Below are 16,379 nucleotides of genomic sequence, written 5' to 3' on the forward strand. Positions count from 1 at the left end.
TATATGACAAGAACTAGCATAAGATTGAAACATGACTGCACAGAGACAACATGATATTCGTAGATGATAAACAACAAGGCACGATAGATCTACTAAAAGCCATGCTACGAACATCAAGATAACTAGCATTACTCGCCATCAAAAATGCTTCAGTACGAGTAATGCCAAGGTAAAAGCAAGAACAACGCTGCCCTGATCGCGAGAAGCGATCAGGGCAGCATGGCGCTTACTTGGATGAAACCCTAGGATTAGGGATGGCGATGCGCCGATGTTGTTGTTTGCGAGACGTGATGACGCTCTCCCTTCATGAATAACATAGGGTACATATTTATAGTCCGGAGACTTGGGAAACAATCTAAACTAACCTTGTCCCGATCGGACTTTATCTCTAATCTTAAACTAAATCTAAGATACAAGGCCCATGTGGCCCAGATGCTCACGCAGGAGCCGATTTACAAGTCTTCTTCAATCTTCTGCTTTAAGCTCATCTTGCTTTCGGCCCATAAATTAATCCTGTTAATTTATGGCGATCATTGATTAATTACTGTCATTAGATTTGTCGCGAAAAGTTACACACATCTCTGAAGAGGTTTTGCAAATATACTTTATTTAGTACTCCATACATGCGAGATTCTTTTCTCGACTTGTGTACGCTAGGAATAGTTTAGGGGAACCAAACAAGGCCAAGATGATGATGTGTGCTAAAATCAGGAAGGCCACCTAAGGTCCTAGGGCATCGTCGCAGAGGTGAACCGACAATAGAACATGGAATGCAAAAGCTGGTAGAAAGTTGTTCCATGAACCTGCACCCCGTCAATATATATTTTCAGCAGCATGGACTTAGTACTTCTCCTTGTTGGATATCTAAATCTTACTCTGTAGACAGAGTTTCCATGCTTTTTCGAAATAACTCAGCAGTATCAGCCTTTTTTTCTTTGAAGAAGGTGTTGACACCTTTGTGGGCTAACACATGATCGCGCTAGTATGTGCGACACGCAGCGACACACCTTGTAGCGCCGCTGCATCAACCGGTCAGACCGATATGGTGGACCGGTCAGACCGGTTTCGTCGGGACAGCTCGACGAGGATCCAACAAACGCCCGTCTGGGAGGGACTCTCCGTCAGAGCAGCGCACCTTGGACTGGCTTAGGCTCGGCAGGCCAGCTAGGGCATTCTCAAATGCCATGAAGGCGAGAGAAGAACAACATGTCGATATTGGAAAAGTAGGGTAACGAGTAAAAAAGGTGAAAATGATAAAGATAGGTTGATTTGTCTCTCTCAATCGGCCGTGGCCCTTTATATTTATAGGGAGGGAAGGACTTGCCCCGAGTATAGTCAAATTCCCTAAAGAAAACATGTCAAATTACAACTTTAACTCAGACTTTCTGTACCAAATCCGGAATATCCGAAATTAATTTTGGAACCTCTGGTTTTCCTGCAGCAGCAAATCTTCCGACCTTCGTAACTCTGACATAAAGTTCAAATTGGACTTCTACATATAAATCTAGATGTACTCAACGAGAGCTATCCAATGGTGAAGTCTAATTTACATTTTGAGGACTTAGACCAAACCGATCTGACCGGTTAGGGAAAGAGGTCTAACTAGTCTTCTCTGGGCTGCCACTTTTGGGTGCGAACATATGCCCCCCTATTTTATGGTAAAGCTTGCATGCCATAAAATATTTCAATGGTCAGAATTGCTCAAGGACGATGATAAACAATACATCGGCCATATATTTTTCTCTATACTTGTCATGCATGCTAATATAGCCGAAATAAGAAAACTAGCGAGTGTAACAATTTATGGCTTAGGATCAACAAACTATTTTAGTTTTTATATTCCTTAGCATGTTTAGTAACACAAATTCTGACACGGCCAATGCAGCCATTATTCAAATCATGGCTCCTTGGTAAGGCATAAGTATGAGATTGATAGTCATAATATGGCAACCAAGGATTATACCAAAACTATGAAACTATGGACTATAATTGGGTATACCTGAATTCGCGTTCCATGACAGATGCATTGACGGAATAAATGATCAAGACCAATGCGATGATCGCTGATGCCCTTTTGTCCTTGGTGATGAAGAATTCCTACTTTGATCAACTCCTAACTGATTATTTTTATTTTGCTCGGCTATTTTCTGATATTTATGTAGCAATTCAGCAAATTTTGGCTTCTTCTTCATCCCTTTGCTTCTTGGCGTGAGACTTTGAGCTCTACCAGAATTTTCGGTAAGATCGATCAGACCGGTTAGGCCACCGGTTAGACCGGTTCCTTCACACAACCAGTCACTTTGAGATCATTTTGCCCCCCAGCCAAACTTGATTGTTGTTCAGCTATATTATTTGAAACATATTCATCATTGGGGATCGCCTTAACACAAAGACAATGTTGACGAGAAGACATATAAATGTGCACAATGATGGGTTCTGTGTTCTTTGTGACACACGAACAAAAGAAATGATTGTTCACCTCTTCATCGCCGTTCTCAAGACAATGCTGGACCTCCTTGGCTATTAACTGGGCCATAACACTGAACCTGGCAGACAGCTAGGCAAGCTCACAATCTGCAGTTTTTCACTGAAGTTACATTGATTGCTGCCTGGGAGATTTGGAAGATTAGGAATGATAGTGTTTGATAGGCAAACTCCCAGCCGGGCTAGGTGGCTTAACAACTTTAGGGCACAATGTTTGTCACAATATGTTAGGTTTAAGGCTGATCTACGGTCACGGTCAGCCTTCCGCTTCTGGTTAGATGTTTTCAGTTAATTGTTTTGTAAGCACCGCCTAACTTTTGTTATTTTTCTATAAAGGTTTTTTCTCTGTGGGGGATCTCCTACACAGTTTTCCCTCAAAAAAAGAAACTTGTTGCTACCAGGAAAACTAGAAATAATAATTTGTTCCGCTGGGAAACCAGCATAAAGCTGAGTTCCAAGCTCTGTGGTTGATCTATGTTCTTTCTTATTTTCTAACTTAGCGAACCCAAACAATTGAATGGTGATGGTGTGTGCATTAGTAGAAACCTGGCAATGTTTTGTGTTCTTTCTTATTCTAATTTAGCGAACCGAGGAAGCAAGGAATCAACCAATCTGGAATCTGTTTTTTCGTGCTGGACCAAGCTCGCGTAGAGCAATCAGATTTTGTGGTCACATTCAGTCTAGACCACAACATAAATAGCAAGCAAAAAGAATTGCATGCATCACCTGGTCATCTTGTTCTTTTCGATCTCTGCCTTAGCTTGCAACTGCAAGATTGGCATAATTTGCACCAATGGCAAATCCCTTCATGAGAAAGCAAAGCACTTTATTCCTCTGATTTTCATGGACCAAGCAAAGGTAACCTTGTCAGATTCTCTCTCTCCATCTCTCTCTAGTATCTATCTATAAAGCCCCTCACAATCTTCACCTCACCACACTACATTCTAACACAGTCTATTTCCCGATCTCATTGCGGAGCTAGAGTTACACACCAATAACTGAAGTGCAATGTCGACGATCACTTCCTGCACCCTTCTGAGGAGTGTGACGGCAGTGCGGCCGGCAATTTCCTCCGGCAGGCAGCTTCAGTCCAGGAAACCAGCAGCGGTGGCTTCCCTTTCTTCCCAATGGAGGTCCCGGCCCCTTTCTGTGTGTCGTGCAATCAGCCGAAAAGGAGAGCACAACCCAAAGACGGATTTACATCCGTTTAATATCCCTGCATTTGGTAAGCTAGGCGATGCAAATTTTTCTCGTTCATGTTATGCGAATATACTGACATTTTAATTAGTTGTATGTGTTTCAGTTCAACGACACAAGATAAATAAATGCATTTGTAAATATGTATCACGCATCAGCTGTAAAAACATCCATTGAAAGTAACTAGATCGCCATTTCCAAATACTTATCTTATTAATATGCATACGCACACCAACAATTGTTCGTGTCAACCACTCCATTCTGATGCTGTGTTGTGTTGTAAAAAGTTCTGGTGCATCCGGTGTCACCGCGTGAGGAACGGTGGCAGGTGGAGGAGGAGCCCGGCAAGGTGAACCTGTGGTTCGAGGTGCCTGGGCAGTCCAGGGAGGACCTCGCCGTGGAGATCGACGAGGACGTGCTCGTCATCAAGAAGAAGCTCCATGCCGTCGCCGGGGACGTGGGCCAACGGAACACTGGCGGCGGCGCCACGGATTATCATCCCCAGGGCAATAATAGAAGGAGCACGGCAGCCACCGGCGAAGCAGGCAAGGAGGCGGCACAGGACGGCGAGGTGATCTACGCGCGGCTGCTCCTCCCAGCGGGGTACAGCAAGGAGGGAGTGGAGGCCGAGCTCAAGTCAGGCGTCCTGAGGGTCAGCATCGCCAAGATCAAGGAGCAGGCGCGCAGGAAGATCAGCGTCGACATCGTCGTCAAGTAGCGAAATGCATTGGCATGCATGAAGGAGTCGTTACCGGAAACTCAGAGTTCGCCGTGTGCCTCATCCTTCGCCGTGTAGTAGCCGTGTGCCAGGGCGGCTTCGCCGTGTGCTTGGCACACACGGCGAAAACTCTCGAAATCCGGTAGTGAGTGCTTTTGATCTGTCCAACAGGTTCATGAATTATTGCGTACTGTATATGTACAGCGGTCGGCTCACATGTACTCGATCGCGTCAAGCATATGTGCCTGTTGGCTTTCTGTTCCCAAATACTCAATCAATAAAATGAGCGTTCGTTGTTGTTTGCGGCAATTACACTCTGCTAGCTGTCATGACGCAAAGCAATATGCTAAACATGATTTGGAAAAAGACTAACTTGTGCATGAGTCTGTCATGATCAGGAACGTATACATTAGGTGCTATTTAATTATATTCTACGCCCAACCAAAGTTGATGAACATTAACTATGGCCTTGAACTCTTGCTGCGATATGTTCAGATTTACTGATAGCACAGAAATTCTTTCAGCATGCAGGGAAAAAATAAAGTTCTACATAGTTTTGTAATTTTTGGCGTACAAACAATAGAGTCATACTAATTCATTTTTAAAGAATTAATTTTGGATTTGTTCATCATCGGAAGTCTCCATGTCACCTCTTTCCTTTGGGAGACAGAAGTTCTATGGCATCCCATCACCGTTGGACCCATTAGTGTAGTATATCATTTTAGATCATGATCAATCTGGATCTGAGATGTGATGGTTAATGAGGTCTCTAAACCTAATTGGATCTCATACAGTTTTCTTTTCTTACCGTGGGCTCGAGTTCGGGTCAGTCAAGCTTCTCTTGTTTCTCTTTCCTAAACGTTTTTTTTTTCTATGTGAGGCTTGCAAATAAATTTGTTTGCTCGAGCGATCTCTCTTTATTTTTAAGACAACAGACAGCTTCCCTGCCAGTTAAACAAAGGCTCCACGCTCCAGTGCCAGCATCTCTCCAAGTTGCTTGCATTTAGTTGGCTGCCCTTAAAACATCTCCAGCAGTCCCCCATTATTTAATAATCTTCTACTATTGGGAAAAGAATATGTTCCACTAGTTTTCCAATACATCTCTCTTTCCCCAATAAGTATTGGGATGTCCCAATATTTCACCACATCTCCTCTCAAATAAAGGGAGAGTTCATGTTCTCCCAATATATTGTTGTCTTGGGGCAAGAATATTAGGAAACTGCAAAAGCAACTCCCCCAATAATCTTAAAGCTACTATTGGGACATCTCCCAATGCCAGTTATTAAGAAAAGATTATTGGAGAACTGCTGGAGATGCTCTTAGTGATTATTATGTTGTACTGAAATGAGATTCTTTTCTTCCAAGACTTGTCCCCTCATCTTTGGGCCCCTTGATTTATATCTCAAAGGCATGTGGAAAATATATTAATACACTTATTTGTTTGGCTACTGTCATAATAAAATTAAAAAAAGGGCTACAGCCAAATGGACCACATATGACAAACTCGAGAATGCCGTCCCTGCAGCGTACCCTGATAGATATATAGTGCTTCCATACTAATTAGGACTCAAGCTTTACATAATTAAAAAGGCTCAAACTCTTAATGAGACGATGAAAATATCCGATGATCATCGAAATACGGGTTCTCAATCAGTAAGATGAACACTGCATGTGGTTTCCTCGGTTCATATTTATCTATCTGGTGTCTTCCTCTTTCTAGTGGTTCTCATTTGCAATTTTGTGGTGCAAGAGCCAAACTTGCATTGATTTGGTGAAAACATGTATTGTGGCATGATAGCGCGGCAATATATACGTTTCGAGTATGCACAACCAAACCAAATCCAACAAGGAAAGAGTAGAAATTAAAAGGCAACATAATGAGAAGCACGGATGGAACGAATCAGGGATCTCCCTACTCTGAAGCAAACGGTACAAAGCAATAGAAGCGAAGAAAATGCCAGAGCCATTTGTCCCACCACCCTGCAAGATAGGTATCCATCCACCTGATATCCGAAGCATCCAAGCTTTTCGTACAAAATTTAAAGCGGGCGGCCTCCCGCTTTATTCCCTCCCAATCCGACCAAGCAAAGGTGCCCAAACCACGTCATGCGCGTCTCTCACTCACTGCATGCTCTCCCTAGCTATCAGCAGTCTATATAAACACTTCAACGATACCACACAGAAGCACTAAAAAAACTGCCTCTCCAACTAGGCCAGAATTAGCATGCACTAAGATCTCTCTCCCTCTCTCCATTCCTCACCGGCGGCATCGATGACGACGATTATGCGATCTTACACAGCCGCAGTGAGCCGGTCGTCGCCGGTTCTGCCGGCTTCCTCTCTAGTCACAGCCCGTGGTTCATGGAAGCCCGCAGTGGCGGCATTCCGACCTTGTGCCGGCGTTAAGTGCCGGCGAACACTTACCGTGACCTGCGCGCTCCCGGAGAAAGAACGGCCGCCGGCGTTCAGCATCCCGCCCACCGGTGAGTACATTCCGTTTCGTTCACCGGCAAACATTTGGTACCCGTAAATTATCATGCATCCGTATTTACACGCAACAGTACCATGCCTAGCTCTGCTGTGCCCCGTGCCGCCGCCGGGCGGGAAGGAGCGGTGGGACATCAAGGAGGAGGAGGACCGCGTCACGCTGTGGCTCCAGGTGCCCGGGCTGTCGGCGAGCGACATCGAGGTGACCACCGGCGAGGACGTCCTGGAGATCAAGCGGAAGGTCGCAGCCCAGCAGCCCGCGGCGCCCGTGGACGCGCACGGCGTGGGCGCGTTCCACATCCGGCTGCTCATGACCAAGGAGCATGACGGGGCCAGGGTCACGGCCGACCTCAAGGCCGGCATGCTGGAGGTCACCGTCCCCAAGAACCTTCAACGCGAGGGTGAACGCGTCGAGCTGGGGAAGCCTGCGCCCCGGGGAAAAGAGGGCACGAACACCAAGAAAGGCTCGGAGGACGCGAAACCGGCCGGACCAAACCCCGGGCAGACAAAAGACAGGGGACTAGCTGGCTGAGGGGTTGTGCAGTCTCCGTCGGCCCCCTCTGTTTCCTTTTGTGTTGAAATAAGTCTCTTATTTTGAGTTCCCGATCGATATGGGATGACGGAGATAGACTCAAGCCAGCAATCGGCTTAGATCGCTGGCCCGAAGTGAGCTCTTGCGCAGTTTGTTGTATCTTGTGTTTTTCCTGGAAGAGCATTTCTCTATTTCTTTACGAGGGTCGTTTCCTTTATTTAGCTCGTTTATGGGGAAACTAGATTGTACCACCACAAGTAACATGCCCGCTTGCTGCACCGAACATTGATGGTATCTGTTGCCCCAACATTGATGGAAGTTTTGTGACAGCGTGAGCGAGCGAGAAGGAATAGGAGCCATGATTCGGCTGATCCGATAAGGGGAAGAAGAGGTAGCGATGCAGATTGGGACTCGAGGTGCAAGAGTGCAGATTGAGCGAGCGAGAAGGAAAAGGAGCCATGATTCGGCTGATCCGATAAGGGGAAGAAGTGGTAGCGGTGCAAATTGAATTTTGATATGAATTGTATTTGGGTGGATTCAAATGAATTGTATTGGCTAATGAGGTGGGTGGAGCGGGTTCTATGTAAATATGGATTAGTGTGGATGGGGGTGGGCTGAAATAGATTCTTTATGCAAAACAGTATGACTATATATAATTGTCGGTCTCGTAAGAGTTGGACCCTAGAAATAAAACATCGCGTTCATATTATAATTTTTTATCGAAATTGACTAAATTTTGTTGGAGATAGCTCGGTATGACTAGCAGTTACTTTGTGCAAAGCAGTGTAGCTAGAAGTACACGTGCGTGCACGTCAAGAGCCGAACCCTAAAAATAAAACCTCGCATTTACACTATAAAATTTTATCGAAATTGACCGAAATTTGTTGTAGATGACTTAGTGTGACTAGGAGCTACTCTGTGCAAAGCAGCGTAGCTAGAATTACATGTGGGTCCTACGTCAAAAGATCCTAGAAATAAAACCTCGCGTTCACACTATAAAATTTTATCGAAATAAACTGAAATTTGTTTAAGATGGCTCAGTATAACTGACGGCTACTCTGTGAAAAATGGGGTGGCAAAATATACACTATAATCTTTTTTGGAAAACGAGTTCTTATTGGTTGTAATCATAGTTTGACTAATATTTTATTGCATCATGAGCTGAAATGTTTGGGTAGGATTGGTTTGTAGTGGTTGTGGTTTGGAGTTGTGTGGGTAATATTAATCGCTGTGTTCGCTTGGCTGTGGCTGATGGCTAGTTCTGATTTGTTATGAGATAATAGTACTGTTGACTGACTGGTAGTTGGTGGATGGTGCTAATTTAGTATAAGAGAACAGTACTGCTAGTTGGTTGGCTGACAAATTAAGCGAACACAGTGATTAATTTCTCTAATGGAAATGGATTGGTGTGGATATAATTTGGTTTTCAACCTATTTGTAGGGCTAAGTCGGAGGGAAGCCTCGCGTACAGAGAGATGGGGAGCGGTGTCGGTAGTGTCGGAGGGAAGCCTCGTGGACAGAGAGATGGGGAGCGGCGTCGGCTCCCAAGCCTCACAGGTGGGAGTCTGGGAGAGCCGAAGAGGTGCGCTGGTTCGGTCACGGGCGGGGAGATGAGTGCAGCTTGGGTCCATTTGTCTGTGAGATAAGGACTCTTCTGGTCTTACCTATCAATGAGATATGATGTACTAAAAGTCAAAGTACCGCAGAATCGGTCTGCTTTCGGTCTGCTTTTTTGAAATAGGTAAACATTGAAACTAAATCCAATACAGATAGATAGGTCGAGTTAACTGCACTACCAAATGCAATCCACGATCCTTTCCAAAGATCCATGAACCGTTGCCCATTTATACCTGTTGTATCGTATCATTGTCACCTTGTGGCTGCTGGATTTATACCTGTTATATATTGGTGATATGCCCAAAAGCTCATCATCACAATACAGTTTAAAGGCCCAAGAGGATATTGATCCGAGAGGGATTAGGGTTACTAATATGCCTATGAGATAGAAGCACATTAATACGCCCTATATATACGAGGGAGAGGTTAGGGGGCGACAGACCCCTGTGAGCCGCGCCACCTCCTAGCCGCCGCCCCTCTCTCTCTCTCGGCCGCCGCCCATGCCGTGCGTGCGGTGCTAGCACACCGACGCCCGGTGTTTCATCCCCGTATGTGTGGACTCCGTGGAGGCGCTGCTACGACTGCTGGGATCAAGTACGAGGAGCTCGGTTCGTGGGACGTGATCGACTACTTCCTCTACATCGACGCGCGACTTCTTCCGCTACGCTGCGCGTCTAGTGGTAACGATTTATGATCTTCTACTCGCAAACATCTTGGATATATGCGGTAGTGATGCTAGTGTAGCCTACCCGTTTATCTACATTATATCATATCATTGTCACCTTGCGGCTGCCGTGACCTGTGATAGCACGCTCATCATCCCCTTGGCATTAAGAAGTTTCCTACAGCAAGCTACTAGAATTAAAAAGATGGCGACGCAGCTGACAAAGTAAACACAGCCAGACAAAGAGCAAAGAGCCATTAGTACTGGTCATAGGGCCTGATTTGTATCAGTTGCTTCAACCGCTGGTCGGTACTAAATGGAGGCTGTAGCAACTGGTACTAAATACACCACCTCAACCTCAGTGGCGGATCTACAGGGTATGCCGGGTGGGCCACAGCATACCCTGTAAATCGGCCCAGTCCATGTACATGAAAGATGCAACAGAAAAATAAATCGATTCTGCCCTGTTTCTTCTCCCTGTCACCGAGTACTCGAGGCATCGAACAGATGTGATGGGGAAAAACCGAGTAACAGGAGCCAGCAATCCAGGATTAGCCACCGGCCGCCGCTGTCCGGCATCTCCACGTTCGGTCCACGGCTGTCCTCTAGCTATGTCGACGGCGCATCCGCGACGCAGCCCTTCGGCAAGCCAGCCAGGTCGCGGGCTCTGCGCACGACTCCATCTCCGGTCGTCCGATTTGCCTTGATCTGCTACTGCCCAATGGAGCAGGAGTGCAGGACTGCCACACAGACCGCCGTTAGGTGCGTGGTGAGCCTCTGTCCTCTCCATCTCCCGTCTCCAAACTCCTGCTCACGTGAGATGTAATTATGTTAAGCACTTGCTCCTTCCAAGCTCATAAAATGATGTATAGTAGATTAAGTTTAATAGAATCAAACAGGAGTAATATTTTCATGGCAATTGGATTGAGTAAATCAGACAAAAAGTAATATTGTAACCTTCTCTAAACAATTGTAGGTTTGTAATTAATTATGCTTATTTTAGACTTAGTGTTTAAAAAGGGCGGCCTGGTGCAAGTGGTAGTGCTTACCGCCTGTGAACTGAGAGGTCACACCTTCGAGCGGTGGCCTCTACACATTGCACGGTGTGTGGGAAAAACCTCCCGCTAATAACCTCCCCAAGACCCCGTACAGTGCGGGAGACTACGGCACTGGGTACGTCCTTTTTTTTTAATTGTAGACTTAGTGTTTGGCCTGTTTCCATTGTAATTTATGCAAGTTTCAAGCTTAATTAAATGATTTAAAGACATTATCAGATCTTTTACAAGTATTGTCATGTTTTTAATTATCTTCTACTTCTATACTGAATTTTTGACAAAGTTGTTTTCAAATTGTGGGTTGTATCATTAGCTTAAAATCCTAGATCCGCCACTGCTCAAGCTTTCCATGTAACTTTCTTTGCCATCTCACCTATGTATCACATGTGACTATGTGTGAGATGCTTCTCCTTTCGAAGTAACCCGTGTGAGGCCTATTTAGTATCAGACCAAGACACCGACTAATATTAAATGTCAATCTTTAGTGCCGGTTGATGTCACTGATTGGTACTAAATGGCCGAGCCATTTTAGTACCAGGCCATAACACTACCCGGTATTAAAATATGACATTTAGTATCAGTCGGTGTTACCAACCGGTACTTAAATAACCTCCGAGGATCTAAAATTTCTACCTGGTACTAATTTCGCACGTTAGTGCTGGACGAAAATGCATCTGGTACTAATGTGTTGGGACGAAAGCTCATTTTTTTTCTTGTAGTGAAACGATAGAGATCTTGTTTGCCGCTGTTTATACTCCTTGTAGACGACACTCGAATCTCCGAAGAACCTAGATATATACCCTGGCATCCAGCATCCTACCATGGAACGCCGTCCAGCCGTGAGAATGGCCGGAAGGGGCCGTCCAGCAGCTCCAGCCCGCGGCGCTCGCGTCATGCTGTTCCCGCTGCCGTTCCAGGGCCACATCAGCCCGATGCTGCAGCTCGCCGGCGCGCTCCATGCGCGGGGGCTCGCCGTCACCGTCCTCCACATGGCGTTCAACGCGCCTGACCCCGCGCGCCACCCGGCTTTCACCTTCGTCGCGGTGCCGGACGCCATCCCGGAGGCCGTGGCCGCGACCGCCGATGGCCTCGCCCAGCTCCTCGCCCTGAACGCCGCCATGGAGGCGTCCGGGCTCGTCCGGGATGCGCTCGCGTCGCTCCTCGCGGACGAGGGGGAGCCCCGGTTGGCGTGCCTGATCTTCGATTCCACCCTCGCCGCTGTGCACAAGGCCGCGGCTGGCCTCGGGCTACCCTCGCTCGTGCTGCACACCAGCAGCGCGGCCTGCTTCCGTATGGTCGGATCCTACGACATGCTCCTCGACAAGGGCTATCTACCAGCGACAGGTGCTGCCTCTGTTTCTTGAAATATTTATGCGATGTGTTCATGAACCAATTTTCCTTGAATAAAGAAGCTATATAACGCATCCAATCGAACAGGACTTGATTACACTTCGTTTCGTTTCAGAGTCCAACCTAGACATGCCGATAAAGGAGCTGCCACCACTGCAAGTGAGGGATCTGTTTGACCCAAGCAAGCTCCCCAGCAAAGAAATTGGGCAGAAGATCTTGAATCTTGCCATCGAGACCACAACAAACTCCTCCAGTGCAATATTCAACACATTTGAAGCACTTGAACCCGACGAACTTGAGATGATCCGGGACCAACTTGTCCACAATGGCGGTATTCCAGCCTTCGCTGTTGGTCCGCTTCACAAACTCATGAGCTCTAAGGGTGATGGCGCCGAGACTAGCCTACTCAACCAGGACCGCGGTTGCATCGAGTGGCTGGACACGCAGGCCCCTGGTTCCGTGCTATATGCGAGTTTTGGTAGTGTTGTTCATGTGACTCGAGACGAGATGGCGGAGATGGCATGGGGCTTGGCGAACAGCGGCAAGCCGTTTCTTTGTGGAGATGGAAGGAACTCCACGTTGGAGAGTATCTACGAGGGGGTGCCTATGCTATCGAGGCCAATCTTTGGAGATCAATTGCCAACCGGAAGGTACGTGCAAGATACATGGAAGATAGGGATTTTGTTGGAGGGTGTGCTAGAGCGAGAGGAGGTTGAGAAGGACATCAAAAGGCTGCTAGGTGAAGATGAGGGAGTTGAGATCAGGGGAAGAGCAAAGGTTTTGGAGAAGATGCGGATGTGCCTTGAGAGTAGTGGGTCTTCTCAACGGGCTGTTGATAAACTAATGGATCACATACTTTCCCTTTGAGTTTTTTTTACAGAATTGTTATGTCTCACCTTGCTTTCAGCTGAATAAATTAATATAACTACTGGTATTTTGTCTGTCGTTAGTTTTCATTTTATTCAGTAAATAAATATCTACAAAATGAACAATAGCAAACTTTTCAGGCACACAACTTCCATGAAACAAATAGATTCGGTCAACAACAAAGATCATTTAGTATGACATGATCATGAATAATTTCTAAGAGGATGGTGCTCTGTGTGGTAAATCGTGTGATTTTTCTTCTCCGTGATAAGCACTCTTTCACCTTCTAAGCAAACCATAGCTAGCTACCAGCCTAATATCAACAAAACGCAAACTGATGTTTAATGTTCATAAAGGTGGAGAATCCATTCCACATATCCGGCAAATGATGCCTACTGATGTTCTATGAGCTGACAACTGACAAATAATGTATGACGTTTTTAACAAACCCTGATGAGCAGATGTTCTATAAGCATACATTTCACAGACAAACACAAGGACGTGTGCACAGCATGCGTTTTAGGCTTTTAGCAAGGATTAATCAGTGCAAGGCAAGAAACGAGACCAGCAGAATTAACCAAGTCTTTGACAAGGCTGGAATCAGCAGTTCCAACTTCTGAAATATTTTTCAAGACATCAGACAGAAGGTAACGTTCATTCATCACAGATGAGCGCTTAACGGTCTGTTCATTCAGTCCCAAATCACCACGTATGCAGATGTTGATCCAACAAACTAGTAATAAACAATACGACGATGGCGCTAGGGATGTATGGTCGAAACTGGACTCCATTCTGAGAATCATATACCGTGCGACTTGATGAGGCCCCTGAGGTCGCAGGTGAGCTGCTTCTCATTCTCGTGCTTGGGTTCGTCGTCATCGCTGTCAGACCAGTCTCCCAGAGTCAAATAAGGCCTGCGTCAATGTGACAGGCAGCACAAATGAGGGATCCAACACAATTCAAATCCAATGGGATCAGAGAAAAACAAAAGCAGAATAGTCGAAATCAATGGACTGTGTATGCCCTGTGCCTGACTTTGCAACGTCGTCGAGGTCTTCCAGTGGGATGTTGGGGAGCAGCCCCTGCAGCATCCGCATCATCTGCTCCCTGTAATACATGATCCCGGGTGAGTAGATCGACATCAACGTGATTCCCCCGAACCTGACGCTGCCCGGCCTGCCGACGTCAAGGACCATACACTCAGAGTACTGGTTGCGCCAGCACAGGAGGCGGAGCCTCGGCGCCCGCAGCGTGAATGACCTGTAGTCTGTGGTGGCTCCAGCCCCACAGTCCATCTCCAGCTCTGTCAGCTCCGGCGCGTCGATGGTGATGACCCCGTACGGCGCCTCGGTGGATGATCGGCCGTGCGGTGCGACGTCGACAGAGTCCATGTCAAGGAACCTGAGCCGCGGCAGGCGGATGTCCACACGGGCTTGTCTCATCTGGCAGCCGAACAAGCTCAGCTCTTCGAGAAGAGGGCACCAGGCGCCCGGCGCGAACGGGGCCTCGACGGTGATGTCCTTGAGATCCAGGGAGACCAGGGACGGGAGGCGCGGCCACTCGGTGAGCACCCCGTAGTCGAGGCGGAGCTTCCGCAGGGCGGCGGCGCCTGGCCCGGCGATGGCGGGAGCGAGGTGCCTCATCATACTGACCTCCAGCTTGCGCGCCGCGGGGGGCAGGTCCAGCGACCATGCGTTCCGCCGCGCGTCGGCATCGCGGACGAAGGGTGCGGGTGCCAGGAAGCGGATCACGCGCGCGTCGGCAAGCGCGATGATGCGGGCGGCGTGGCGTCTCATGCGGGGGTCGTCGATGTCGGAGACGAGCCTCAGGGTGTCCACCTTGGACGAGGACGGCTCCAGCGCGCGGCGGCCGAGGGCGACGCGGAGGGCCAGGATCGCGCCCTCGTCAATGATGCCGCGGACGGAGTTCGCCTCGTCGAAGTAGATGTCCCTCAAGTAGAGGAACGCGTTGAGGTAGATCTTGACGACGGGCGTGTGGAGGTGGATGTGGCGCCACGCCCGAGACAGCACCGTCAGCTGCACGATCTCGTCGAACGAGAGGAGGGAGGCGATCCGCGCGCGGAGCTCGAGCGGCAGCGCGGTGATGCGGTCGCCGCTGGAGCTGGAGCCAGCGGCAGTCCTGGCCTCCTTGCGCTTGCTCCCACTGCCCCGATCCATCTTCTTCTCAGCCGCCGCCGCCTGGGCTGCCTCTCTTCTCCCTTTCGTCTCCGATCTATGGAGATCGGGATCGGGAATGAGGGTAGTTTCAGAATTTTCGATGTCTCGGCCGCAGTTTGGGAGGGAAAGAGCGGCCCCTGGCAACCGTTCCCGCCAATTCCAAAATGGGCTGCGTGACAGCCCACGATGGGTGCAAATGGGCAATGGGGACGGTTCTCTTGAGTCAAAACTCACTGCCACCACACCAAAGAGTATGAAGACTAATCTATACTATAAAATTTATAAAATAAATCTATCTATCTGTATTCTATATATTATAAAAGTTGAAATAATTGAAAACAATTCTCACTAAAGCTAGGCCCACCGTATCTCTCACGGAGGTCCTGCTCGCCAGCCCAGAAGGTTTGACGAAAGGGAGTGGAGTCCATTTTTTGATAGAAGAAAAATATTTCCATCAAAATCCTAATACTTTTTACACCAAACACTTTTGTCTACCCACCCTTATTCCCACTTATTACTTTCCATTGTATAGATATCATGTGATCATAATTTTTGGTAAGGCATCCTTAAATCTCTCCTTTTCATTCCTTTTTATTTTAAGCTAATTAACATTATATTGTGCGGTTATTACCTTCCTCTTGTGCACTGGTTAACTTCCTATTCATGCACCAATTACTTTCCGAATCGCTTGATGTGATATTCGCCCGACGTTGCCAATTTAAATCTTCCATCCTTCCTCCTTCCTTGATCGTCCACCTTCACTTGTTATTGATTGTCTCGCACGTCTACATTAAGCAAGCTAGATCAATACATACTCCTCTCCATCGTCGGTGGACTCATTGCTCCAACTCCAACCTCGATGTCTAGCTGGGTGAGTAATTGAGCGGCTTTGCTTCTCCATCTTCCTCATCTCCTGCACTCAGGTGGCCGCGATCCTGATCCAGCAAGGCTGATGGGAAAGCCTGCATTCGTTTAATTTTCTACAGGGTGGTTGGTGCACGATCTGAGAGCATAGGGGGACGAGGAGATGGATCGATATGTCATCGACGGGAGTGCTGCCACGCCACGAAATGGAGATGGGCCACGGGGAGAAGCTTATATAGAATGTGCATAAATATTTCATTTATATATATTAATGGATGAGTTTTTTTTACACTCGCGTGTACCTACTCTCAGTATCAATATGTCATCATGTGTATCTCCACATACTCATTTATCACTTTGAGTATGT

The 16,379-nt window shown here is 47.4% G+C and overlaps 3 protein-coding genes across 6 annotated transcripts; all 3 read left to right on the plus strand.

The window, feature by feature from the left end:
* Window positions 1-3,412: 3,412 nt before the first annotated feature.
* On the plus strand, window positions 3,413-4,708 carry LOC120692582 (small heat shock protein, chloroplastic-like). Of its 3 annotated transcripts, none has more exons than XM_039975937.1 (3): window positions 3,413-3,709; window positions 3,969-4,397; window positions 4,445-4,708. In XM_039975937.1, coding segments are annotated over exons 1-3 (648 nt in total). In that variant the 5' UTR covers window positions 3,413-3,492; the 3' UTR covers window positions 4,447-4,708. The 3 variants fall into 3 exon arrangements, with proteins under 3 accessions (XP_039831871.1, XP_039831872.1, XP_039831870.1); XM_039975938.1 differs by having other exon boundaries at window positions 3,969-4,160; window positions 4,191-4,708; XM_039975936.1 differs by having other exon boundaries at window positions 3,969-4,708.
* Window positions 4,709-6,572: 1,864 nt separating this feature from the next.
* LOC120692647 (small heat shock protein, chloroplastic-like) lies at window positions 6,573-7,701 on the plus strand. Of its 2 annotated transcripts, none has more exons than XM_039976025.1 (2): window positions 6,573-6,882; window positions 6,961-7,701. In XM_039976025.1, exons 1-2 carry the CDS (start codon window positions 6,672-6,674, stop codon window positions 7,416-7,418), a joined length of 669 nt encoding a protein of 222 aa, XP_039831959.1. In that variant the 5' UTR covers window positions 6,573-6,671; the 3' UTR covers window positions 7,419-7,701. The 2 variants fall into 2 exon arrangements, with proteins under 2 accessions (XP_039831959.1, XP_039831960.1); XM_039976026.1 differs by having other exon boundaries at window positions 6,574-6,882; window positions 6,973-7,701.
* A 3,882-nt stretch (window positions 7,702-11,583) lies between these two features.
* Window positions 11,584-13,045, plus strand: LOC120687512 (UDP-glycosyltransferase 76C2-like). Its single transcript, XM_039969524.1, has 2 exons — window positions 11,584-12,098; window positions 12,220-13,045. The coding sequence occupies exons 1-2, from the start codon at window positions 11,600-11,602 to the stop codon at window positions 12,969-12,971; spliced, it is 1,251 nt and encodes a 416-aa protein (XP_039825458.1). The 5' UTR covers window positions 11,584-11,599; the 3' UTR covers window positions 12,972-13,045.
* Window positions 13,046-16,379: the final 3,334 nt, after the last annotated feature.

This window comes from Panicum virgatum, chromosome 9N (genome assembly GCF_016808335.1).
Source record: "Panicum virgatum strain AP13 chromosome 9N, P.virgatum_v5, whole genome shotgun sequence".
Classification (NCBI taxonomy): domain Eukaryota; kingdom Viridiplantae; phylum Streptophyta; class Magnoliopsida; order Poales; family Poaceae; genus Panicum; species Panicum virgatum.